The 21,148-nt window shown below is 37.7% G+C and overlaps 1 protein-coding gene across 1 annotated transcript in view; it reads left to right on the top strand.

The window, feature by feature from the left end:
• The window catches only part of DCHS2 (dachsous cadherin-related 2), a 119,939-nt gene that overhangs the window by 71,102 nt on the left and 27,689 nt on the right, over positions 1-21,148 (top strand). The window contains 2 exon segments of the mRNA XM_078068246.1: positions 59-916; positions 18,185-18,298. Of these exon segments, the coding sequence (XP_077924372.1) occupies positions 59-916; positions 18,185-18,298 (972 nt within the window).

Here is a 21,148-nt window from a genome sequence, read left to right as displayed (position 1 = left end):
GGGCTGCTGCGTCTTCAGTTCCAATGAGTTTTGAATTTGAATGTGTTTTCTTTAACAGATGGAAATACGGATGAATACTTTGCTATTAATGAGACATCAGGAGAACTCTCAACCACTCGCGCTTTGGACCGGGAACAAGTCAGCAATATTACCCTAGTCATCCTGTGCTCTGATCTTGGGGATCCACCGAGGAGCTCTCTAGTGCAGTTGCAGGTTAGAGTTTTGGATGACAATGACCATGGCCCGTCCTTCCCCATGCTGCATTACCAGGCCTCCGTGAGAGAAGATGCTCAAGTGGGAACAGTGGTTCTCGTGCTGTCTGCCGTGGACAGGGATGAAGGCCTGAATGGACAAACTGAGTATTTTCTGGTGGATGAGGCTTCTGGTGCATTCACCATTGATGCCATGGCAGGTACATTGAGAACCCGCCACACGCTGGACCGAGAAGCCAGATCTCAGCATACATTTAGGGCTGTGGCCAGAGACTGTAGTGTCCAGGGCTCAAGAAGCACCACGGTCATTATAGAAGTACATGTCACGGATGTAAATGACAATGACCCAGTTTGGGTGCAGAACCCCTTGGAGATTTTTCTTTCTCCCCAGTCGCCTACTAGCCAGACAACTGCCATTCTGACAGCCAGTGACCCTGACTTGGGACCCAATGGAACTGTCATTTTTAGTTTTGCGGAGACCCAGTCAATGTTTTCTATTGATAAATATACAGGAGAAGTTCAACTTCAGCACCGCCCATCTTCTGAATATTTTCCAATCTGGCTGCAGTTAAAAGTTAGGGACCAGGGGGTTCCAGCTAGGACGACCACTGGCCTCTTAGTCGTTCACATGGAAGGGGAAGATGTAAAGATTTCCTTCAGCCACCATCTCTATGAAGCAACTGTGACCGAAAATTGTGATGCAGGTGAGTGTCCCCTCAAGTTTTTATATATTGTACCTGTTTGGGCAAAATACTTAAAACTAAGGATTATACCACAAGAGTGCTATTGCGGATTCAGTCACAAATTTCTGAGTTCAGCCAATTTTTCGTATGCTGATGTTCATCCATAGTGCGGTATTAGAACAGTACCTTCAAATATAGTAAAATACACACACACATACACACACACAACACACACACACACACACACACAAACCCTTAATGACAACAAAGAGTAAAAATACTGAAAAATAAATCATTTTGGGCTTTTGAAGTTTCAGTTAATATAGGTTTACAACCTCAAAAAAAAAAAAACCCTTTATTTAAATGTATCTGAATTCCTTAACAAGTGTACATTTCCTAAAGTACTTCCTTAGAAGTACAATAAAAGAGGAGGTATGTTGTGGTTAAATGCTTGGGCTCTGCCTGAGTTTAAATCCAAAGTAAGCCACTGTGCCTCCTTGGGCAGCTGAATCTGTCTGAGCCTCAGTTTCCTAATCCATAAGGTAGGAATGAGAATTGTGCCTACCTCATTAGGTTCTGGGGGCTGAATTAGCCAGTTCACGTAAAGCACTTAAAACAGCGTCTGACACATAGTAAGCATGTAATAAATAGAAACTACTAATACTAGTATCATTATTCATTTTGATACCATAAGCAGTGGCTTTCACACAGTGCAGTAATGCGTGATACTCAAAGAATTCAGCACAGCTCAGACCAGACTTCTGTGAACAGTAACTGTTTTTCCTAATAACACTAGATTCTTTTCCAGTTACTTCCTTACGTTTATGCCATAATGGGAAACGTAAATAAAAAATCAGTTTTAATTATCTTTCTAACCCAAAAGTGAAAAAACTTCCTTATAGATACTTGTAAATTGAAAGACATTTGACCTGGGTAATTATATCTAGCTAGAGAGTGGAGAGATGCATCTACCGATTCTTTCCACCCACCAGGCAAAGCACATGGACTCGAAGAGGAAGAGCTTGGTTGCTAAAGGTGCGCTGTGCACTGTGCATCGATTTATTCATTTCATAGTGAAAATATCTATGTTATACATGTCATACTGCCTTCTCTATGAAAAGAGAATATTCATTAATACTGAATATTAAATTAGGGTTGTTTTCAGTTGCAGATTATTAACGTGACTTTGACCCTTTTCGGAATTATGGTTATCCCATAGGTTGCTTCCTCAGAAGGCCTCTCATTGATTCTAAACATAATTAAGAGTCAATTGCCGTTACCTGCATTAAATGAAATAATGTGACTTCCAAACTAAGTCAGAAATTTCCAACTTATATTCTTATGTGTAATGAGACTTCCACAGAAGCGTTAAATGTTAAACAAATGTTAAACAAATGAGATATTCCTTAGAGCTATATTTCTATTACTCTTAAGAGGCATTCATTCCAACACCAGAGCAGAGCCTGATGGAAAGTAAACGTTTTCTAAATTATATAGCACAAAATACAGTACATTAATCAATCCTGAAATTGATCTGATAAAATTACAGAATCTTTGGGGCTCCTGGGTCAGTCAATTAAGCATCTGCCTTTGGCTCAGGTCATGATCCCTCTGTCCTGGGATCCAGCCCCGGATCCGGCTCCTTGCTCAGCGGGGAGCCTGCTTCTCCCTTTCCCTCTGCCGCTCCCCCGGCTTGTTCTCTCTGTCTCCCTCTCTCTCTCTCTCTATGTCAAATAAATAAGTAAAATCTTTTTAAAAATTACAGAATCTTTGAGCCCAGCCTTCGTCTGCAGTGCAAATATGAACATTTCTCTAAACATCCTTGACGCTCGGTTTTTCCGTCTCTCCTTGAATATTTTGGTGACTGAGAATATTTGAATATTTAGAAGGGTGGTTCTTGAAATTGGGTGTGAAACAAATGATCTGTAACCCACCTGTGGAGGTTCTGCCTCATTAGGTCTGGGGTCCAGGAATTGTTTTTAACAAGCTCTGCAGGTGATTTGACTGCAGGGCAAAGTTGGAAAATCTCTTCATTTGGGAAGTCATTCATATGTGGAACCTAACTCTGCCTCCTTTTTGTCTCTCCGTAAATCTAGTTCTGCCCTCGGGAGCACTCCACTGCTCTACGCAGTCACTCTTCAGATATTTTATTTGCTCCTTCCATGCATTTTTCTTTAATGACTATCAAGTGCCAGGTACTTTCTACTGGGATATATTAGTGAACTTGTCCTTGTGAGGCTTACATTCTAGCAGGGATAGAGGGACAGTGTCAAAGAACCTAATAAATAACTTTAGTCTATTTAGATGGTGACAAATAGTAGGTAAGGGCGGGCATCATGGAGCAGGCACATGTGGGCAAAGACCTCAAGAGAGAAGACAGTGTATTTGGGGGTAGGGTATTTCAGGGAAAAAAAGGGAAAAAGTAGTGGTACCCTTCCTGGTTTGTTCAATGAACAGCAAAGAGGACTGTGTGACTAGAGCAGAGTAAGCAAGGGCAAGAATAGTAGGAAAGGAGGTCCAAGGATTAACAGACCACTGGGGGGACTTTGACTTTTCCTCAAGTAGTTTCCCCTTCTTTCATTCAGTCAGTTGTCCTTCACATAATAGGGTTTCCAACCACTACTAGTGAACATTCACATCCAGTATAAATTCGGCAGAGTAATAGGCATTAAATATATTACTCCTCGAAAGAATTAGCAAGGACATCATCATTGTTATCACGCTTGTGACATTAGTGAATGACGTTTCTAAATATTAAGTAATGTGCATGGGCTTTCCCTAATTGTTAGAAGATTCTTTCTCAATTCACCCAGGATCAACTTGTTTATAGAATCAAACCTAAGTAAAAGTCAATATCGAAGGCACCCCAAAGAAAACATTTCAAGATGAAATTAAGTTATGGATTAGTAAGTATAATATTTGTGGTTGAATTCAGGAGTGAATTAAAATCACACTAATAAAAACTGTCGTGGCAGTGCAAGATTTGCACCTGTTTTCATTTTCACCAGGTGCCATTCACTGGTATGTCACAGGTTCACTCTGTTGATAGGAGGCAACCATTATGGCAGGGAATGACCTTGATTTTAGCCTGTTGCCCATCACTCAGGCAGCGTCTCATTAAATCTGTATACCTTCAATCTACTCGAAGCCATTACAATTGGATTAATCAATATGGTTAAGAGTAACCTAGTCTGAGATAAAAAGTGAGGGCAGAAGACAGTGAAGACCAAATTACTTTCTCACCTCTGAAGGTGGGCCTCCTGTTAGAGATTCAGTCAGGAAAGCTAATAAATAAATGGATGGGAAGCCTTCATCCTGCTGTCTGCGTCACTGTGTTTTTTGTTTTTTTCACCCCTGGTCAGAGTTGTCCTTCTTAATCCTCTTGTATTTAGAATTACTGAATTAGGGGCGCCTGGGTGGCTCAGATGGGTAAGCGTCTGCCTTCGGCTCAGGTCATGATCCCAGAGTCCTGGGATCGAGTCCCACATCTGGCTCCCTGCTAGGCGGGGAGCCTGCTTCTCCCTCTGCCTCTGCCTCTCTCTCTCTCTCTCTCTGACTCTCATGAATAAATAAATAAATAAATAAATTTAGAATTACTGAATTAAATTTAACTGTTACTTTTTAATAGAACTTAAGTCTCTAAAAATCTATTTATTAAATCTTACACATAAAGACAACTAGAAATACTCGCAGTACTACGATCTTGTGGGATCCATAAACATTCAGGTAAGTATACATTTCAAGACATCTGAAGCAACGAATTGGGACCTCACTGTGAAAAGTAACTATAACATGAGTGAAGCATCAAGTCTACATTGAGAGAGAAGCTAAACTTTGGGCATCGAATAGGAAGGAGAAAGAGAGAAGGAAAAGATGGCAGTAAATTATGCTGTTGAATTTGATTAGAAGCAACTAACCTACACCTGGCTCGGCAGGATTTCCTAGCCTCCTGTGAAAAACAGTGTCAAGGTGCATAACGTATTGATTGACATTTCAAGCTGGCCAAAACTTTGCCTCAACCCGAATTCAGTTCAGACTGCCAGATCATATCCTAGACACCAGAAGGTGATTTTTTTGTTTTGTTTTGCTTTTGAATTCCAGTGGTTTTAAAAGACTGTAAATCCTTTGTTTAGTGGCTAGAATGGCCTTGATATAAATTATTTAATAACATTTTGTAGCTCCAGGATTATTTCCTCCCAAATATGTCTTCAGTTTTTTAATTTTATTTTCAAATGAAAAATATGTGCTTGTTGGAGGTTTAAAGTTTCTGTGGGTTACTCAAATATCCTATCAGTAGGTATCACTTGACATCCTGAATTAATTATTTTTTGTATTATCATAAATTTTCATCACCCCAAACTAATTTTAACATTCAATATTCTTTTAAGAAAATAAAAAGTTAAAACAAATAAGTCCAATGTATTTGTATTTGTTTAACATTTCTTTCTTGGAAAGCCCACAGGTTTGAGTCTTGATTTACATTGCATTCATATGGGATGCCTGGGTGGCTCAGTCGGTTAAGCCTTTGGCTCAGGTCATGATCCCAGGGTCCTGGGACCGAGTTCCACATCGGGCTCCCTGCTTGGTGGGAGGTCTGCTTCTCTCTCTGCCTGCCACTCCCCCTGCTTGTGCTCTCTCTCTCTCTCTCTGACAAATAAATAAAAATCTTAAAAAAAAAAAAAAAAACAACATTGCATTCATCTACTGACAACATTAGACTTAAAATCAACTGTTTAAAATGATAAATAGTTCAGTATATAGTTCCCATTTGAAAAGCAGCTCTTTGACAGGTAAAATCTCCTTAAGAGTTGGCCATGGTAAGTTCCCCTACTCACAGAAAGAGTCACTCCACAGGATACCATTCACCTGTAAGGGAGAGGCTGCCTGTACGGCAACAGGAGAGAGACGTGAAATCCAAGTGATTCCCCTCTCTTTACTTTTTTTTTTTTTTTTTTTTATTTGACAGAGGGAGACACAGCGAGAGAGGGAACACAAGCAGGGGGAGTGGGAGAGGGAGAAGCAGGCTTCCCGCTGAGCAGGGAGCCCGATGCGGGGCTCGATCCCAGGACCCTGAGATCATGACCTGAGCCGAAGGCAGACGCTTAACGACTGAGCCACCCAGGCACCCCCCCCATCTCTTTACTCTTGCCACTGTTCCTCTTCAACTAGATGAGGGGAAATCTAACTGTCCTGAATTTTTTGAAGTGAAAAATAAACCTCTTGGTTGTCTGTGGTGTTTCAACCCATTAAACAATTTAAATGAACCTTCTAGAAGCCAGCGTTTATTTCTTATTTCACTCCCAAAGCTTTGGGTATCCTGATGAGGCTGAATCAGCAATCACAGTCCCCAGCGTGGACTATTCACAACTTCATGCATTTCCTTTAGTTACCATGAGGGGGGAAAATGAAGTTATGGATTGTATGGATGCTGTGGTTAGAAGTAAATACTCAGACCTTAAAAATCTTGAAATAAAATTAAAACGTGATCCATGGGGGCATTCTAACTAGTCAATTATGTATATTTAATTTTGTATCATAAACAAATCTGATCTTGATGTGTTGATTCTCAACCAAAGTCGAGAATCACCTGTATAGAAAAATTGTGCAGCCTTTCTCTCTGGACATGGGCAGGCTCTGGATTCTGGCTGACTTGGGAGCTGCAAAGGAGAAAAAGGATAGCTCTTGAAAATGAAGGGAATTTGAAGTCTGGTCATGAACCTAGGGATGCAGACTAGAGAGGGAATCACTAGCAAATGAGGGGAGACTAGCAGCATTGGGTTTGCAGACAAGATTTGGAGTCTGATCCAACATTGAAGCAATACTGAAAATTCTCAACCTCATGCTTTAAATACAGTCTTCTGTAAATCACAAAAAGGGGTAGTAGGAACATCAAGGGCTCACTTTAGCACCTGCTTTTCTCTAAGTTGTTATGAGTGAATTTCAAAGGATTGAATCCATTTATAGATAATCCTCCTTTTAAAAAATTTGGCCACTAAAGTCTGTAATCCCATTAAAAATACATTTCAGACTTAATTTTGTTTACTTCTCATTTCAAGTATTAATTCTATATTGGTTTTCTTCCACATCTCTCTTTTCCTAAAGCTCATAAAAGGGCAATAAGCACTTTGTATAGCTTCCTCTATTATTTCCTTAGGTGTTCACAAAAGCAAATGTGTTCAAGATTTCATACCATTTATGTTCTAAAACATGGTTTTCATCTGTTCACAAATTATGGAAAATTATTTGTTTTGAGATTTTCCATGCTTTGTCTCATCCCAGGGGTGAATTTTTTGGAAAGCTTTAGTAACATATGTTCAGTCATTTTTAATGATGGGAAGGTAGGAGGGAAAAATCAACTTTTCTTCCTTTTTTTATTATGGTAAGAAACACAAGACGTAAAATTCACCATCATAAATAACCATTTTTTAAGTGCACAGTACAGTAGTGATAATGGTAGGCCCATCATTGTGCAATGGATTTCTAGAACATTTTCATATTTTAAAACTAAAATGCTATACTCATTGGACAACAAATCATTTCGATCCTTCTAGCCCCTAGCAACTGCCACTCTACTTTCAGCTTCTAAGGGTATGGCTACTTTAGATACCTCATGTAAGTGGAGTCATAAAGTATTTGTCTTTTTGTGACTGGTTCATTTATGAAATCAAGGTTCATCAGTGCCTATGACAGGATTTCCTTCTTAAAAAAAAAAAAGATTTATTTATTTGAGAGAGAAAGAGTGAGTGAGCTGGGGGTGAGGGAGAAGGACAGAGGGAAAGGGAGAGAATCTCAAGCAAACTCCCCACTGAGGGTGGAGCCCAAGACCCTGAGATCATGACCTGAACCGAAACCAAGAGTTGGTCACTCAACCAACTGAGCCACCCAGGTGCCCCAGGGTTTCCTTCTTTTTAAAAGCTGAATAATACTTTACTGTATGTGTATACTACATTTCTTTATCCACTCATCCATCGAAGGACATTTAGGTTGTTTCTATCTCTTGGCTATTGTAAATAACGTTGCAGTGAACATGGGTGTGCAGACATCTCTTTGAGATCCTGTTTTCAGTTCTCTGGATATACACCCAGTTGGATTTCTGGATCATATGACAGCTCTAATTTTAATTTTTAAAGGAACTTTTATACTGTGTTCCATAGTAACTACACCATTTTGTAACACCACCAACAGTGTCCAAGGATTCCAATTTCTTCATATCTTCACCAACACTTATTATTTTCTGGTTTTTGTTTTATAGCAGCCATCCTAACTGGTGTGAGGTGATATCTCATTGTGGTTTTGATTTGTATTTCCCTGATGATCAGTGATGTTGAGCATCTTTTGAAAAAAAAAATTTTTTTTTTTTTTTGCTATTGACTTGAAGGAGTACCTTATATATTTTGGATATTAACTCATTACCACATAAAGAGTTTGCAGATATTTTCTCCCTTTCCATAGGTTGCCTTTTCACTCTGTTGATGGTTTCTTTTGTTGTGTGGTAGCTTCTCATTTCGATGTGGGCCCATTCATCTATTTTTGCTTTGGTTGCCTGTATTTTTACTGTTGTATCCAAGAAATCATTGCCAAATCCAATGTCATGAAGCATTCCCCCTAAAAGTTTTCTTCTAGGAGATTTACAGTTCCATGTCTTGCATTTAGGTCTTTAATCCTTTTTGACTTAATTTTTGAGCATGTGGTAAGGTAAAGGTCCAAATACATTGTTTTGAATGTGGATATCCAATACCATTTGTTAAAGAGACTAACCTGTCCGCAGTGTGTAGCATTGGCACCTTTGCCAAGATCATTTGAAAATATGCATGAGGGTTTTTTTTCTGGAATCTCTGTTCTGTTCCACTGGTCTCTATACATCTATCTTTATATCAGCATCACACTGTTTTGATTACTGTAGCTCTGTACTATTGAAGTTAGTAAGTGTGAAGCCTCCAGCTTTTTTTTCCTCAAGATTGTTTTGGCTATTTGGAGTAATTTAAGATTTCATATGAATTTTAAAATTCTTTTTTCTATTTCTGTAAAAAATGCCATTGAGATTTTGACATGGATTGTATTGATTTTGTAGATTGTTTTGTTTGTAGTAAGTCTTGCACTCCATGAACACAGAATATTTTTCCATTTATTTGTGTCTTCTATAATTTAGCAATATTTTGTAGTTTTTAGTGAACAAGACTTTTGCCTCCTTGGTTAAGTTTATCCTATCTTTTTTTCATGCTATTGTAAATGGGATTGTTTTCCTAATTTCTTTTTCAGATCGTGCACTGTTAGTGCATAGAAACACAGCTGATATTTGTGTGGTGATTTTGTATTCTACAACTTTGCTGAATTCATTAATCAGTTCTGTGTGTGTGTGTGTGTGTGTGTGTAATCTATAGGGTTTTCTATATATAAGATCATGTCACTAAATACAAGAATCATTTTATTCTTTTCTTCCGATTTTGATGCTTTTAATTTCAAAGCCTGATGTCTCTGGCTAGGACTTTCAGTACTAGGTTGCATAGGAGTGGTGAGAGTGAGCATTCCTTCCTTATTCCTGGCTGAAAAGCTTTTTGATTTCACTGTTGAATAGGATGTTAGAGCTATGGGCTTTTCTTCTATGGCCTTTATTACATATGGTAATTTCTTTATGTTCCTAGTTTATTGAGTGTATTTATCATGAGTGTGAGTTTTGCCAAATGCTTTTTCTGCATGTATTGAGATGATCATGTGATTTTTATTCTTTATTTTGTTAAGGTGGTGTATCACATTGATTTTCATACATTGAAACATTGTTGCATCCCAGGGATAAATCCCACATTGTTATGACATACCATCCTTTTTAATGTGCTGTTGCATTCAGTTTGCTGAATTGTTTTGAGGATCTTGGCATCTAGATTCATCGGGGATATTAGTCTGTAGTTTCCTTGTGGTATCTCTGGTTTTGGTATCAGAGTAATGCTGGCCTCATAAAATAAGTTTGCAAGTGTTGTCTTCAATTTTTTGGAAGTGTTTGAGAAAGATTGGTGTTAATTCTTCTTTAAATGTTTGTTAGAATTCACTAGTGAAGCCATCTGATCCTCTTTATGGGGAAGTTTTTGATTATTGATTCAATCTCCTTAGTAGTTATACATCTATTCAGAATTTTTTCTTTCTTCACATTCAATTTTGATAGTGTGTGTTTCCAGAAATGTATTCTTTTCTCCTAGGTTATCTTATTTGTTGGTGTATCATTGTTTATAGTACTCTCTTATGATACCTTTTATTTCTGTGACATCATTTGTAATATCTCCTTTTTCATTTCCTTTTTTTTTTTTTGACAGAGAGAGACACAGCTAGAGAGGGAACACAAGCAGGGGGAGTGGGAGAGGGAGAAGCAGGCTTCCCGCTGAGCAGGGAGCCCAATGCGGGGCTCAATCCCAGGACCCTGGGATCATGACCTGAGCCTAAGGCAGACGCTTAACCACTGAGCCACCCAGGCGCCCCTCCTGTTTCATTTCTGATTTTTGTTATTAGAGGCTTCTTACTTTTTTTTGTCTAGGCTAAGGATTTGTCAATTTTGCTGATTTTTTTTAAACTCTTAGTTTTGGGACGCCTGGGTGGCTCAGTCGGTTAAGCATCTGCCTTTGGCTCAGGTCATGATCCCAGGGTCCTGGGATCGAGCCCCACGTCAGGCTCCCTGCTAGTGGGATGTCTGCTTGTCCCTTTCCCTCTCCCTGTGCCCCTCCCCTCTACTTGTGCTCAAGCGTATGTGCACACGCACTCTCTCCTCTCTCTCAAAAAAATAAATAAAATCTTAAACTCTTTAGTTTTATTGATTTTCCTCTTGTTCTTTACTCTCTATTCCACTTATTTCTGTTCTAATATTTATTATTTCTTTCTTTCTGCCCACTTTGCTTTTAGTTTGTTCCTTTTTCTAGTTCCTTGAGGTGTAAAGTTAGGTTGTTGATTTGCAGTCTTTCTTCTTCTTTTTTTTTAAAGATTTATTTAAGTGTGGGGGGGAGGGAGGGAGGAGCAGAGGGAGAGGAAGAGAGAGAGAATCCTCAAGCAGACTCCCTGCTGAGCACAGAGCCTGATGCGAGCCTGATCCCAGGACCCTGAGATCATGACCTGAGCCAGAATCAAGAGTTGGCTGCTTAACCAACTGAACCATGCAGGTGCCCCTCTTCCTTCTTTTTTTAATGTAGATATTTATTGTTGTAAAATTCCCTCTTGGTCTTGCTTTTGCCACAGCCCATGTCTGATATGTTGTGCTTTTGTTTCATCTGTCTCAAGATATTATCTAATTACCCTTTAAAGTTCTTCCTTGACCTACTAGCTGTTCAAGACTATGTTATTTAATTTCCATGTGTTTATGAATATTCCAGTTTTCCTTTGCTATTGATTTCTATTTTCATTCCATCATAGTCAGAAAAGATACTTGATATGATTTTAATATTCTTAAAGTTGTTAACACTAGTGCTGTGCCCTAACATGTGATCTGTTCTGGAGAATGTTCCACGTGCACTTGAGTGTATATATGGGAATGTGTAATATACTTGAGAATGTGTATTCTGCCGTTGTTGGCTGGAGGGTTCTGTGTATGTCTCTTAGGTCCAATTAGTCTATAATGTTTTTCAAGTCCTCCATTTCCTTATTGATCTTCTCTCTGGTTGCTCTATCCATTATTGAAAGTGAAGTATTGAAATCTTCTACTATTAATGTGTTACTATCTGTTTCTCCCTTCAATTCTGTCAGTGTTTTCTTCATATATTTAGGTGCTCTGCTGTTAGGTGCATATATATTTATAAATGTTTTATCTTCCTAGTGAATAGAACTTTTTATGTAGCATCCTTCTTTGTCCCATGACAGTTTTTGACTTAAGCTCTGTTTTGTCTAAGTATAACCACAGTTCTTGCCTTTTGGATACTATTTGCATGGAAGATCTCTTTCTATCTTTCCTCCTGCAGCCTACACCTGTCTGTATGTCTAAAGTGAGTTTCTAGGTGGCAGTATATACTTGAATCTTCTTTTTATTAATCCATTCAGCTATCCCATGTTTCTTGATTGGAGAGTTTCATCCATTTACATTTTTAAAAATTACTGATAGGAAAGGACTTAGTATTGCCATTTTTAAATTATTTTCTGTATGTTTTTCATTTTGTTTTTCTTCTCTTGCTGCCTTCCCTTGTGTTTCATTGGTTTTTTTGTAGTGACATGTTTTGAGTCCCGTCTTATTTCCTTTTTTTTTAAATTTATTTTTATTTTTTTATTATTATGTTATGTTAATCACCATACATTACATCATTAGTTTTTGAGGTAGTATTCTATGATTCATTGTTTGCGTATAACACCCAGGGCTCCATGTAGAACATGCCCTCCTTAATACCCATCACCAGGCTAACCCATCCCCCCACCCCTCCCCTCTAGAACCCTCAGTTTGTTTCTCAGAGTCCATCGTCTCTCATGGTTCGTCTCCCCCTCCAATTTCCACCCCTTCATTCTTCCCTTTTGTGTTTCTTCCATAGATATTTTCTTTGTGGTTACCATGGGGATTACGGAACACATCTTATAGTTTTAACAATCTGTTTTAAACTAGTAACAACTTAACTTCAATCACATCCAAAAACTGTTCCTTTACTTCTCCTTCCCACTTCATGTTATTGATTTCACAAAGTACATCTTTTTATATTTTTATCCATTCACATAGCTTTATAGTTATAGTTATTTTTTATGCTTTTATCTCTTAAATTTTATACCAGAATTAAAGGTGATTTATGCACCACCTTTACAGTGTTAAGAGATTTGTTATTTGTCTATATATTCACCTTTACCAGAGAGCTTCATATTTTCATATGCTTTCACATTGCTGTCTAGTGTCATCTCAACTGGAAACATTTAACATTTCTTGTCAGGCAGGTTTAGTGATAGTGAACTCTCTCAGCTCTTGTTTATCTGAGAAGATCTTTATTTCTCTCTCATCTCCGAAGGGCAGTTTTACTGGATATAGTATTCTTGGTGGCAGTTTTTTTCTTTCAGCACTTTGAATATATCATACCACTCCCTTCTGGCCTGGAGTTTTCATAAAAGCTTTTTGGATCATATACTGTTGCTGTTCATTCAGTTTCTCCATAGGGGATGAGGTCTTGGGCTTTATTCAGCCATCTTGCTGACCTCACTCCCAACTTTCTTAAATGCCTGAAATATGTTCAGCATTTCAGTGGCTGGATGATTAAAAGATAATGGACAATTCAAAATCATCCAAACGTTTAAAAAAATCTCAAGTCAGTCATCAATATGAAAATACTTGCATTGCTTAGAAATGACAAAACTAAAACTCTACAAGTACTTACTCATGAACAGCTCTGAATAAAATGTTTTTATTATTATTTTACCTAAATACTTCCATGAATATTGATTTTTCTAGTCACATAACATTAATTGTTACATAATTCTGCTTTTAAGTAGATAGTTCACTGCTGCTACAGATGGTATTAGTTTTTTAACTGATTGTAAAGAAGAAAAAACAAGAACATTGAATGTATTATACTTTTTGATGCAATATTAGACTTAAAGTAAAATTCATAAAAGCTGAAAATGTAAATTTTTCTGTATGTTTCAATTGCCTCATGGGAGTTAAAGGTACAGTGTTGGTTTTCATTTTATCATTTCTACCTTGGTGCAAAATGAACAGTAATTTTAAATCTTCTCTAGATGCCCAGAGACCGACTTTTATCTAAAATGTGCATGGGGCACTTGGGTGGCTCAGTCGGTTGAACATCTGACTCTTGATTTCAGCTCAGGTCATGATCTCAGGGTCATGTTTGAGTCCCGTCTTAAAACCCCATGACAGGCTCCATACTCCATGCTCAAATCAAGCCCCATGACAGGCTCCTGCTTGAAATTTTCTCTGTCCCTCTTCCTCTGTCCCTCTCCCTTTGCCCCTCCCTCAGCTAGCATGCTTTCTCTCTCTCTCCCTCTCAAGTAAATAATAAATACATAAATACATAAATAAATGCATAAATAAATACATAAATAAATAAAATGTGCACAATAAGCTGGGGTGTCTGACTTGCTCAGTCAGTGGAGTGTGCAACTCTTGATCTTGGGGTTGTGGGTTCGAGACCCATGTTGGGTGCAGAGATTACTTAAAAAATAAAATCTTTAAAAAATAAATTAAGTAAATTAAGTAAAATTAGCACAGATAAGCCAAGACCTAGAAGGATCCTTTAGATATTTCCTCTTTTTGGGGACAGTCTCAAATTTAAACTTCATCTGAGGAAGAAGATATATAAATATTTGCCACTCTTTGCTGACTTTAGCATCTAGTTTGAAGTATTTTGAATGAAATCCTTCGTGTGCTACAATTTCATTTGATATTATGAACATTTTATTTGCAGTAAAAATAAGATTGTTCCTTTTATGAGGGAGTCCATATGTGATTCTTATTTACAATTCTGTGCTTATCTTTATTTTTTTACATGCAAGTGATCTCCATGTTTTGTTTTGTAATCTGACATATAATTAAAGCATCCTAAGCCATGGAGAAAAGGCCGTCAGCAAGACCATACATCTTGTCTGCATAGCTGTTTCTTTTCTTACTGCCATTCTTAAGAACATATGACAAGCCAGTTGAAATAAAATTTCTGTGTTTAAAAACTAAATTGTATCAGGAAGCACAGAATTGTGATTGAGCGCTAAAGATAAAACATACTGCACTACTATGAAGGCATATTCCTACTGAAAATGTAAGGCATTTTTATATTAACAATATGTCTCCTAAAGTGTAACAAAATAAGCCTCAGATTATAATGCAACTTGAAAGATTCTCAACATGTGCAGCAACTTGATTCCACCATGATTAATTAAAATCCTTTACATTGTCACTAAATGACTTCATAACTGGCTTGAAAAGAACCACCATTTGGAAGCCTCAATAAATGATTTTAAAACTTTGTCACAGTTTGTGTTAAACATAACATTTTAAAGAGAGTAATGTATCCAGTTTCGGTTTTCCCATTCTTTCTCCATAATGAATTCTATTTTATGCCTTTTCTCAATGACTTTTCAGTTTTGTGAACAATATCACATACTTGTTTCCTTTAATATGGATAGTGATCATTGCATTTGTCTTTGAAGGTTCCTGGGGAAAATATTATGTGTTCCAGGGCCTTTTCTTTATTCTCTTCTTTTTAGTGAAGCCCTTTTAAGTATCCAGGAAAAAAAAAGTATCTATTGATTTGGCCTGGCTTAGGGATTTTTTTACTGTAACCTGTAGCAAAATGGCTTTTGAGCTTGTTCCCTGAGGCTTGCACAGTAGAAGTCAATGCGGAAGCCCAGCAGAGGTCTTAAATAGGTGTTATTTATTTATTTTTTTTAACTACTGAAAATCCCACTATCAGATAGTGTATTATAGCAGTGAGTGATTTTTTAATTTATTTAATTAATTTTTTTAAAGATTTATTTATTTATTTCAGTGAGAGAGAGAGAGAGAGCACCGTGGGGAGGGGCAGAGGAAGAGGGAGAGAGAAATTCAAGCAGATCCCGAGCTGAGCATGAATCCTGACGTGGGGCTCGATCTCACCACTGAGATCAGACCTGAACTGAAACCAAGAGTCAGAGGTTTAACTGACTGCACCACCCAGGCACCCCTGATTTTTTTTTTTTTTTAATAATTGCTGCTGGTTTAGAAGGGCCCTGTAGGCAGAGAAGCATTCTTCAAGCCTCTCAGGCTAGAACACTTCAGTGAGCATCTCCATCCCTTACTTCCTCCGTCTCCTCTATTACCTCCTTTCTTCCCACACTTATTAATATAAAGAACAGTATGAGTGATTCTCAAAAAGGCATGCTAAGCATAAGAAGGCAGCCACTCTTATGATTTTTCAAGTACATGAAATTTTAGAAGCAAAACTAATCTAGAGTTGCAGAAATATATAGAACACAAATATATAGAAAACCTCCTGTGCTCTCACAGAATTTAGTCCAACTTAGTGGAAAGATGAGATCGGTCTATGAGTATGTTCAGTACAAGTCCATGGATGACAAAATAAGTACCATACTCTAAGTGCTAGAAGCGCTGATAACAAAAAGGAGAGATTCGTCTTCTCTATCGGGTATGGTAAATGAGCAGACTCAGGCCTGTAGTCAGGCCACAGCTGTGTTTTGTTCAGTCCATACGATAGCTTATGTTTTTCCCCTAAATTAAATTATTTTCTGACATTTACAAATTGGGAGATTTCACATGAAAATAAATATGAATTTTTGAGCTTCTCTTAAAAAGACCAGAATTTCAAGCATCTGAAAGCCTGCTTTCCCTTCCCCACTAGCAGTGATGAGTTGAAGCTGCGTGTCTCAGGCACATCGGACAGCCTCTGGCTTCCTCCACCCATCTGGCTCCTTCATTTGTCCACGCTTCTTACTTTTACCCAAAGGCATCTGAGTTAATGATCCCTGCTCTGTTCTCATCTCTGACACCACGTCAACACTTGTGTTCTTATCAAATGCTTCCTTTCACTTCTCCTCTTGTGCCTTGCTGACATCCTCCTAAATCAGGCCCCCATTTCTGCACACTTAGCAGCCAGAGAGCCTCTTGCAGAGCCCACCTCTTTCCCATCTCCCACTCGGTACCACAAGCATACCTTCGCCAATAGGTGGCATCCTGCCAGAGAGCACGAAAGTAAGAGGAGAGGCAGGGATCACTGCCAGGGTGAGCATCCAAAGTAGATCCTGTAAGTTACAGGCCAAAGATAAGAGGATTAGGACCAGTAAAGAACTATGAAAAAGTTTCTCAGAAGTGGTGGGTAAATAGAGAACAAAAGGCGAAGAACAAAGATGAATCTTAAAAAAGAGCAAAAATGACCAACAAGCACATGAAAAGATTCACAACATCATCAGACGTCAGGGAAATTAAAATTGAAACCACAGCGCAAGGACTACCACACCTCCACTAGAATGACTAACATTAAAAAGGCTGACAATACCAGTGGATATGCAGCAACTGGAATTCTCATATCTTGCTAGCAGGAATGTAAGATGGTATAGCACCACTTTGGGAAATAGCTTGGCAGTTTTTTATAAAGTCAAACACACACTCACTCTAGGTGTTTACCCATGAGGAATGAAAACGTGTGTCCCCACAAACACTATTACATGGATGTTCATAGCAGCTTTATTCATAATAGCCCCAAACTGAAAACAATCCAAATGTCCATATGTGGAAAAATGGATCAACACATTGTAGTATGTCCATTCAGTAGAATACACTCTACAATAAAAAACATAAGGAGCTCTTAATACACAGAATAACATGCTTGATTCCTAAAAGATAATGCTGATCAAAAGAAGAGAGATACTGTATAATTTTTATGTGTATAAAATTTTAGAGGCAAAACAAAGTAACAGAAAGTAAATCAGTGATTGCCCGGGACCAGAAGTAAGAGAAAACTGACTGCAAAAGGTCAAGAGAGAATTTTTTGGAGTGATGGAAATATTCTACATCTTGGTTCTGATGGTGGTTACACAAGTGTATATAGTTGTTAAAACTGTATACATATATAATTGTATATATACATACATATATGCTGTATACATATGTATGTATATATGTATATATATAACTGTATACTTAAAATATGTGTATATTATTGTATGTAAATGTTACCTTAATAAAGTTGATTAAATAAAAAAAATAATTTAAAAGGACAGGCAGTTAAAGGAGGAGGACAAATGGGCAACCAGGATAGGAAGTAAAACAGAGGTGAACAGCAAGGGCATGAGATATTACACATGAAGACAACAAAGTGCTAACTTGAGGCCAGAATGGATTTTTGAGAACCTTCCAGTGAAATCCCAGTTCTAATCACACCAATTGTCTCATTACCTCTATCAGTGCTTGCAATTCTTCTTTCATGCTGGGAATCAGTTTGTTCCTATAACTTGAAATGTTATATGTCTGCCCTCCCCCTCGACACACACATAAAAAAGTGTTTTCTATCACATTGCATTGTTTTTTTTTCTTCCAGGGAACTTAGCACATTTGAAATCTACTTTGATTATGTATCTGTCTAATGGTTGTCTGTCTCCTTACTCTAGTTAATGATCACCGTAAGATAGAGATCTTTCCTAACTTGTCACTCTGTCTCCAGCACCTAGCCTGAGATCTGGCTTATTGAAGACACTCAATGACTAATCACTGAATGAATGAACAAATGAAAATGTAGTAAGCAAATAATAAATACCCAGTGTTTGCTCTTGTTTTTCCCTGAAATTTTCTTTTCCTAAAGTTCTTTCTTTCTTTCTTTCTTTTTTTTTTTTACCTAATTTTTACAGGTACTTCTGTTGTGACTGTAAAAGCTGTTGCTCCTGACCCAATACAAGACAGCATTAAATATTCCATTTTTAGTGGAAATGAAGATGGGGTTTTTTCCCTGTGCTCCAACTCAGGTGATCCTTCTCTCTCCTGTAATAGCTTTTTTTTCTGCTTCATTTAATGTTACTAGTAAGAAATTCTTCTGCAGAGGAAACTCAAAATTTGAAATATAGAAAAATTAGAGGTAAATAATTTAAAAAAGAAGTAAGAAACAATTTTTTTATGGTAGCTGATGAGAAATTGTGGGAAATCAAGACTACTTATTTGTTTACATGTACTTGCTAAGAATCCTGTTCTTCACATTTGGCATACCTAGCCTACCCTTTGAATTTTTGAAGATAAACTGGTTTCTACTTATAATTTACTCATCTATTTGGGAAAATGGGAGATATAGAAGAGAGACCATCAATATTGAGTTTGAATTGAAAATAACCACACATGTCTAGCCGTAGGGCATTTTCATCACGAGATTCTTCTAATTCGCCACTGAATGTCAACAATGCAACAAAAAAGGACAGCTGGAAAGGTTTCTATGTGATGGTAAAGAAATTACTTCCAAATACAGCATGTATTAAATTTAACTTTAATAAGACCATTATTGTGTTTTAAATGAATACCAATTGATTATTTGAAACATACTTTTTTGACTAACAACTATGTAGTAGATACATATCTACTGCTGCGTTGTCAAACCTCAAGAAGAATGTTTTCAATAATTTCTATATTACCATACAACTGCCTTATGGAATCTGTACTACATGCACATGGGAAGAATTGAGAGGGAGTAGTTTCTTAAGCAAAGGCCTTCTCATCCCGGGTAGTTTTCTGGCTCTGGTCCGTACCAGCTTTGGTCAGCAGCCTTCCTGAGGTAGCCCGCTAGCTCTTTATCTCTTTGCCCCATCGTTTGGTTAAAGGGTGGTGCAGGAAGCCTGTTGACAAGAAGGCCTTTGTGAACATCATCCGGCCTTAAGCTGCTAGCAGTCCAGGGGTCTGAAGGTCCTGGGAAAGGAGCTGAGATTAGAATGTTCAGAAAGAAGGAGAGTAGCAGAGTTTGTACAATTTCCCAGGCTACCCACATCCTTCTGTCACCTCACCCTTAACGCAGCCCAGGCTTGGCCTTATTTTTTCAGGAGTCTCTAAAACTCATGTAAAATATGCCTAGGGTTAGTCCAAAGGGGACTTCCACAAAAAACTCTTCATTTTTCAATTAAATATTTATTTATGTTGAAGTTTATTTCACAAGTTTATTGTGAAACAGCTGCAAGAAGATACACTAAAACATAGAAAATTCTTTAATGGCCATGTACTTGCCATCCATCTCCAGAGATGAGACATTACTGGAACCTCAGGAAGTCCCTGTGTCTCTCTACTTTGATCCAAGGCAATCCATAACCAGTCACTGCCTTTCTTTCTTGATAATTTTCCAACTGTGTCTGAATTTCTAAATGATGTGTTATGTCCTTTTACCTTGGTTGAAGCATCATGATAGAATCATGCTAATGTCCTCTCGTCTATGACTTGATTCTTTTGCTCAACATTTTGACTGTGGTGCATACGCCGTTATGCACACATTAGAGAGGAGTAGCAAAGAAGGTATGTACCTGCTGCCAAGGTTATAAACCAGAACACAGCCATTATCGTCAATGCTTCCTTTGAGCCCTTTTCCGATCGCTTTCTTTCTGTCCACGGCTGCAGGCTGACTAGTGTCCCTACTTCAGGGACAATCATTCCCTTGTGACTTATAGTAAATGCATTTCTCTACAATAAAACTGTTTGGTTTATTTTTGAATTTTATATAAATGGATTAATAGTCTGTGTATTTTATTGGGATTCAATTCTTTTTATTCAAAATTAGAATCTTTCGTGTTAATGTGTGCAGATGGGTCTTTTTCACTTTCAGTTCTTTATGGCCTTCTGCTTTAAGTCTGTGTCACAACTTATTTATCCATTCTACCATTGATGGACAGTGAGGTTTTCCTGTCTGGGGATATAATAACAAACGCTGTGAGAAGCGACCTCATACGTGTCTTCTGGTGCATATGTGAGGAGTTCTCCGGGCCCCAGAGTCTAGGCTGGGCATATACATCAGAGGATACATATGTTCAGCATTACAGATAGTGCCAAATTGTTTTATGAAGTGGTTTGCTCCACTTTACATTCCACCAGCACTGAATGAGAGCTATCACGGTTGTTTACGCCCTATTTTCTATTGTCAATCTGGTGGGTGTGAAATGGTATCTCACTGCGGTTGTCATTTGCATTTCTTTATTACTAATGGATGTGAGCGATTTTTTTCACAGTGTATTGGCCATTACTGCTTTCTCCCATGTGAAATGCATTTTGATGCACTTTGTCTATTTTTCTACTGGGTTGTTTGTGTTTCTCTTTCTGAAGTGTAAGGATTTTTAATAAATTTCAGTAGCATTTCTCCTTTGCTTTTTGTTGCAGATATATTTTACAGTTTGTGACTTGTCTTTCACTCTCTTACTGGTACATTTTTATTTTGATGAATTAGAATTAATCAGTCTTTTACTTTATGATTTTCCCATTTTGTAAGTCAAGAAATTCTTCCCTATCCTGAGATCAAGAAAATATTGTTGCATTGTCTTTTAAAATTGTTAGTGGTTTTCCTGTGTTTCACGTTTACATCTATAGTGCATCTAGAATTTATTTTCCTGTTTTACATGAGTTAGGGATAACTTTCCTTTTTCTTTTTCTTCTTTTTTTTTTTTTTAAGAGGATTACCAGTAATTCCAGGGACAATAACCTTCCCCTGTGACCTGAAATACCCCCACTGTCATATGTTGTTTCCATAACTGTTTACAGGATGCTTGACTCCTTTGCACTCATCTCTTTGTCTATCCACACACCAATACCACACTCCCTTAATCGCATAGACTTTATAATCAATCTTCATACCAAGG

Source organism: Halichoerus grypus, chromosome 3 (assembly GCF_964656455.1).
Source record: "Halichoerus grypus chromosome 3, mHalGry1.hap1.1, whole genome shotgun sequence".
In the NCBI taxonomy this organism is placed as follows: Eukaryota; Metazoa; Chordata; class Mammalia; order Carnivora; family Phocidae; genus Halichoerus; species Halichoerus grypus.
This window is presented reverse-complemented; position numbering and strand designations above follow the sequence as displayed.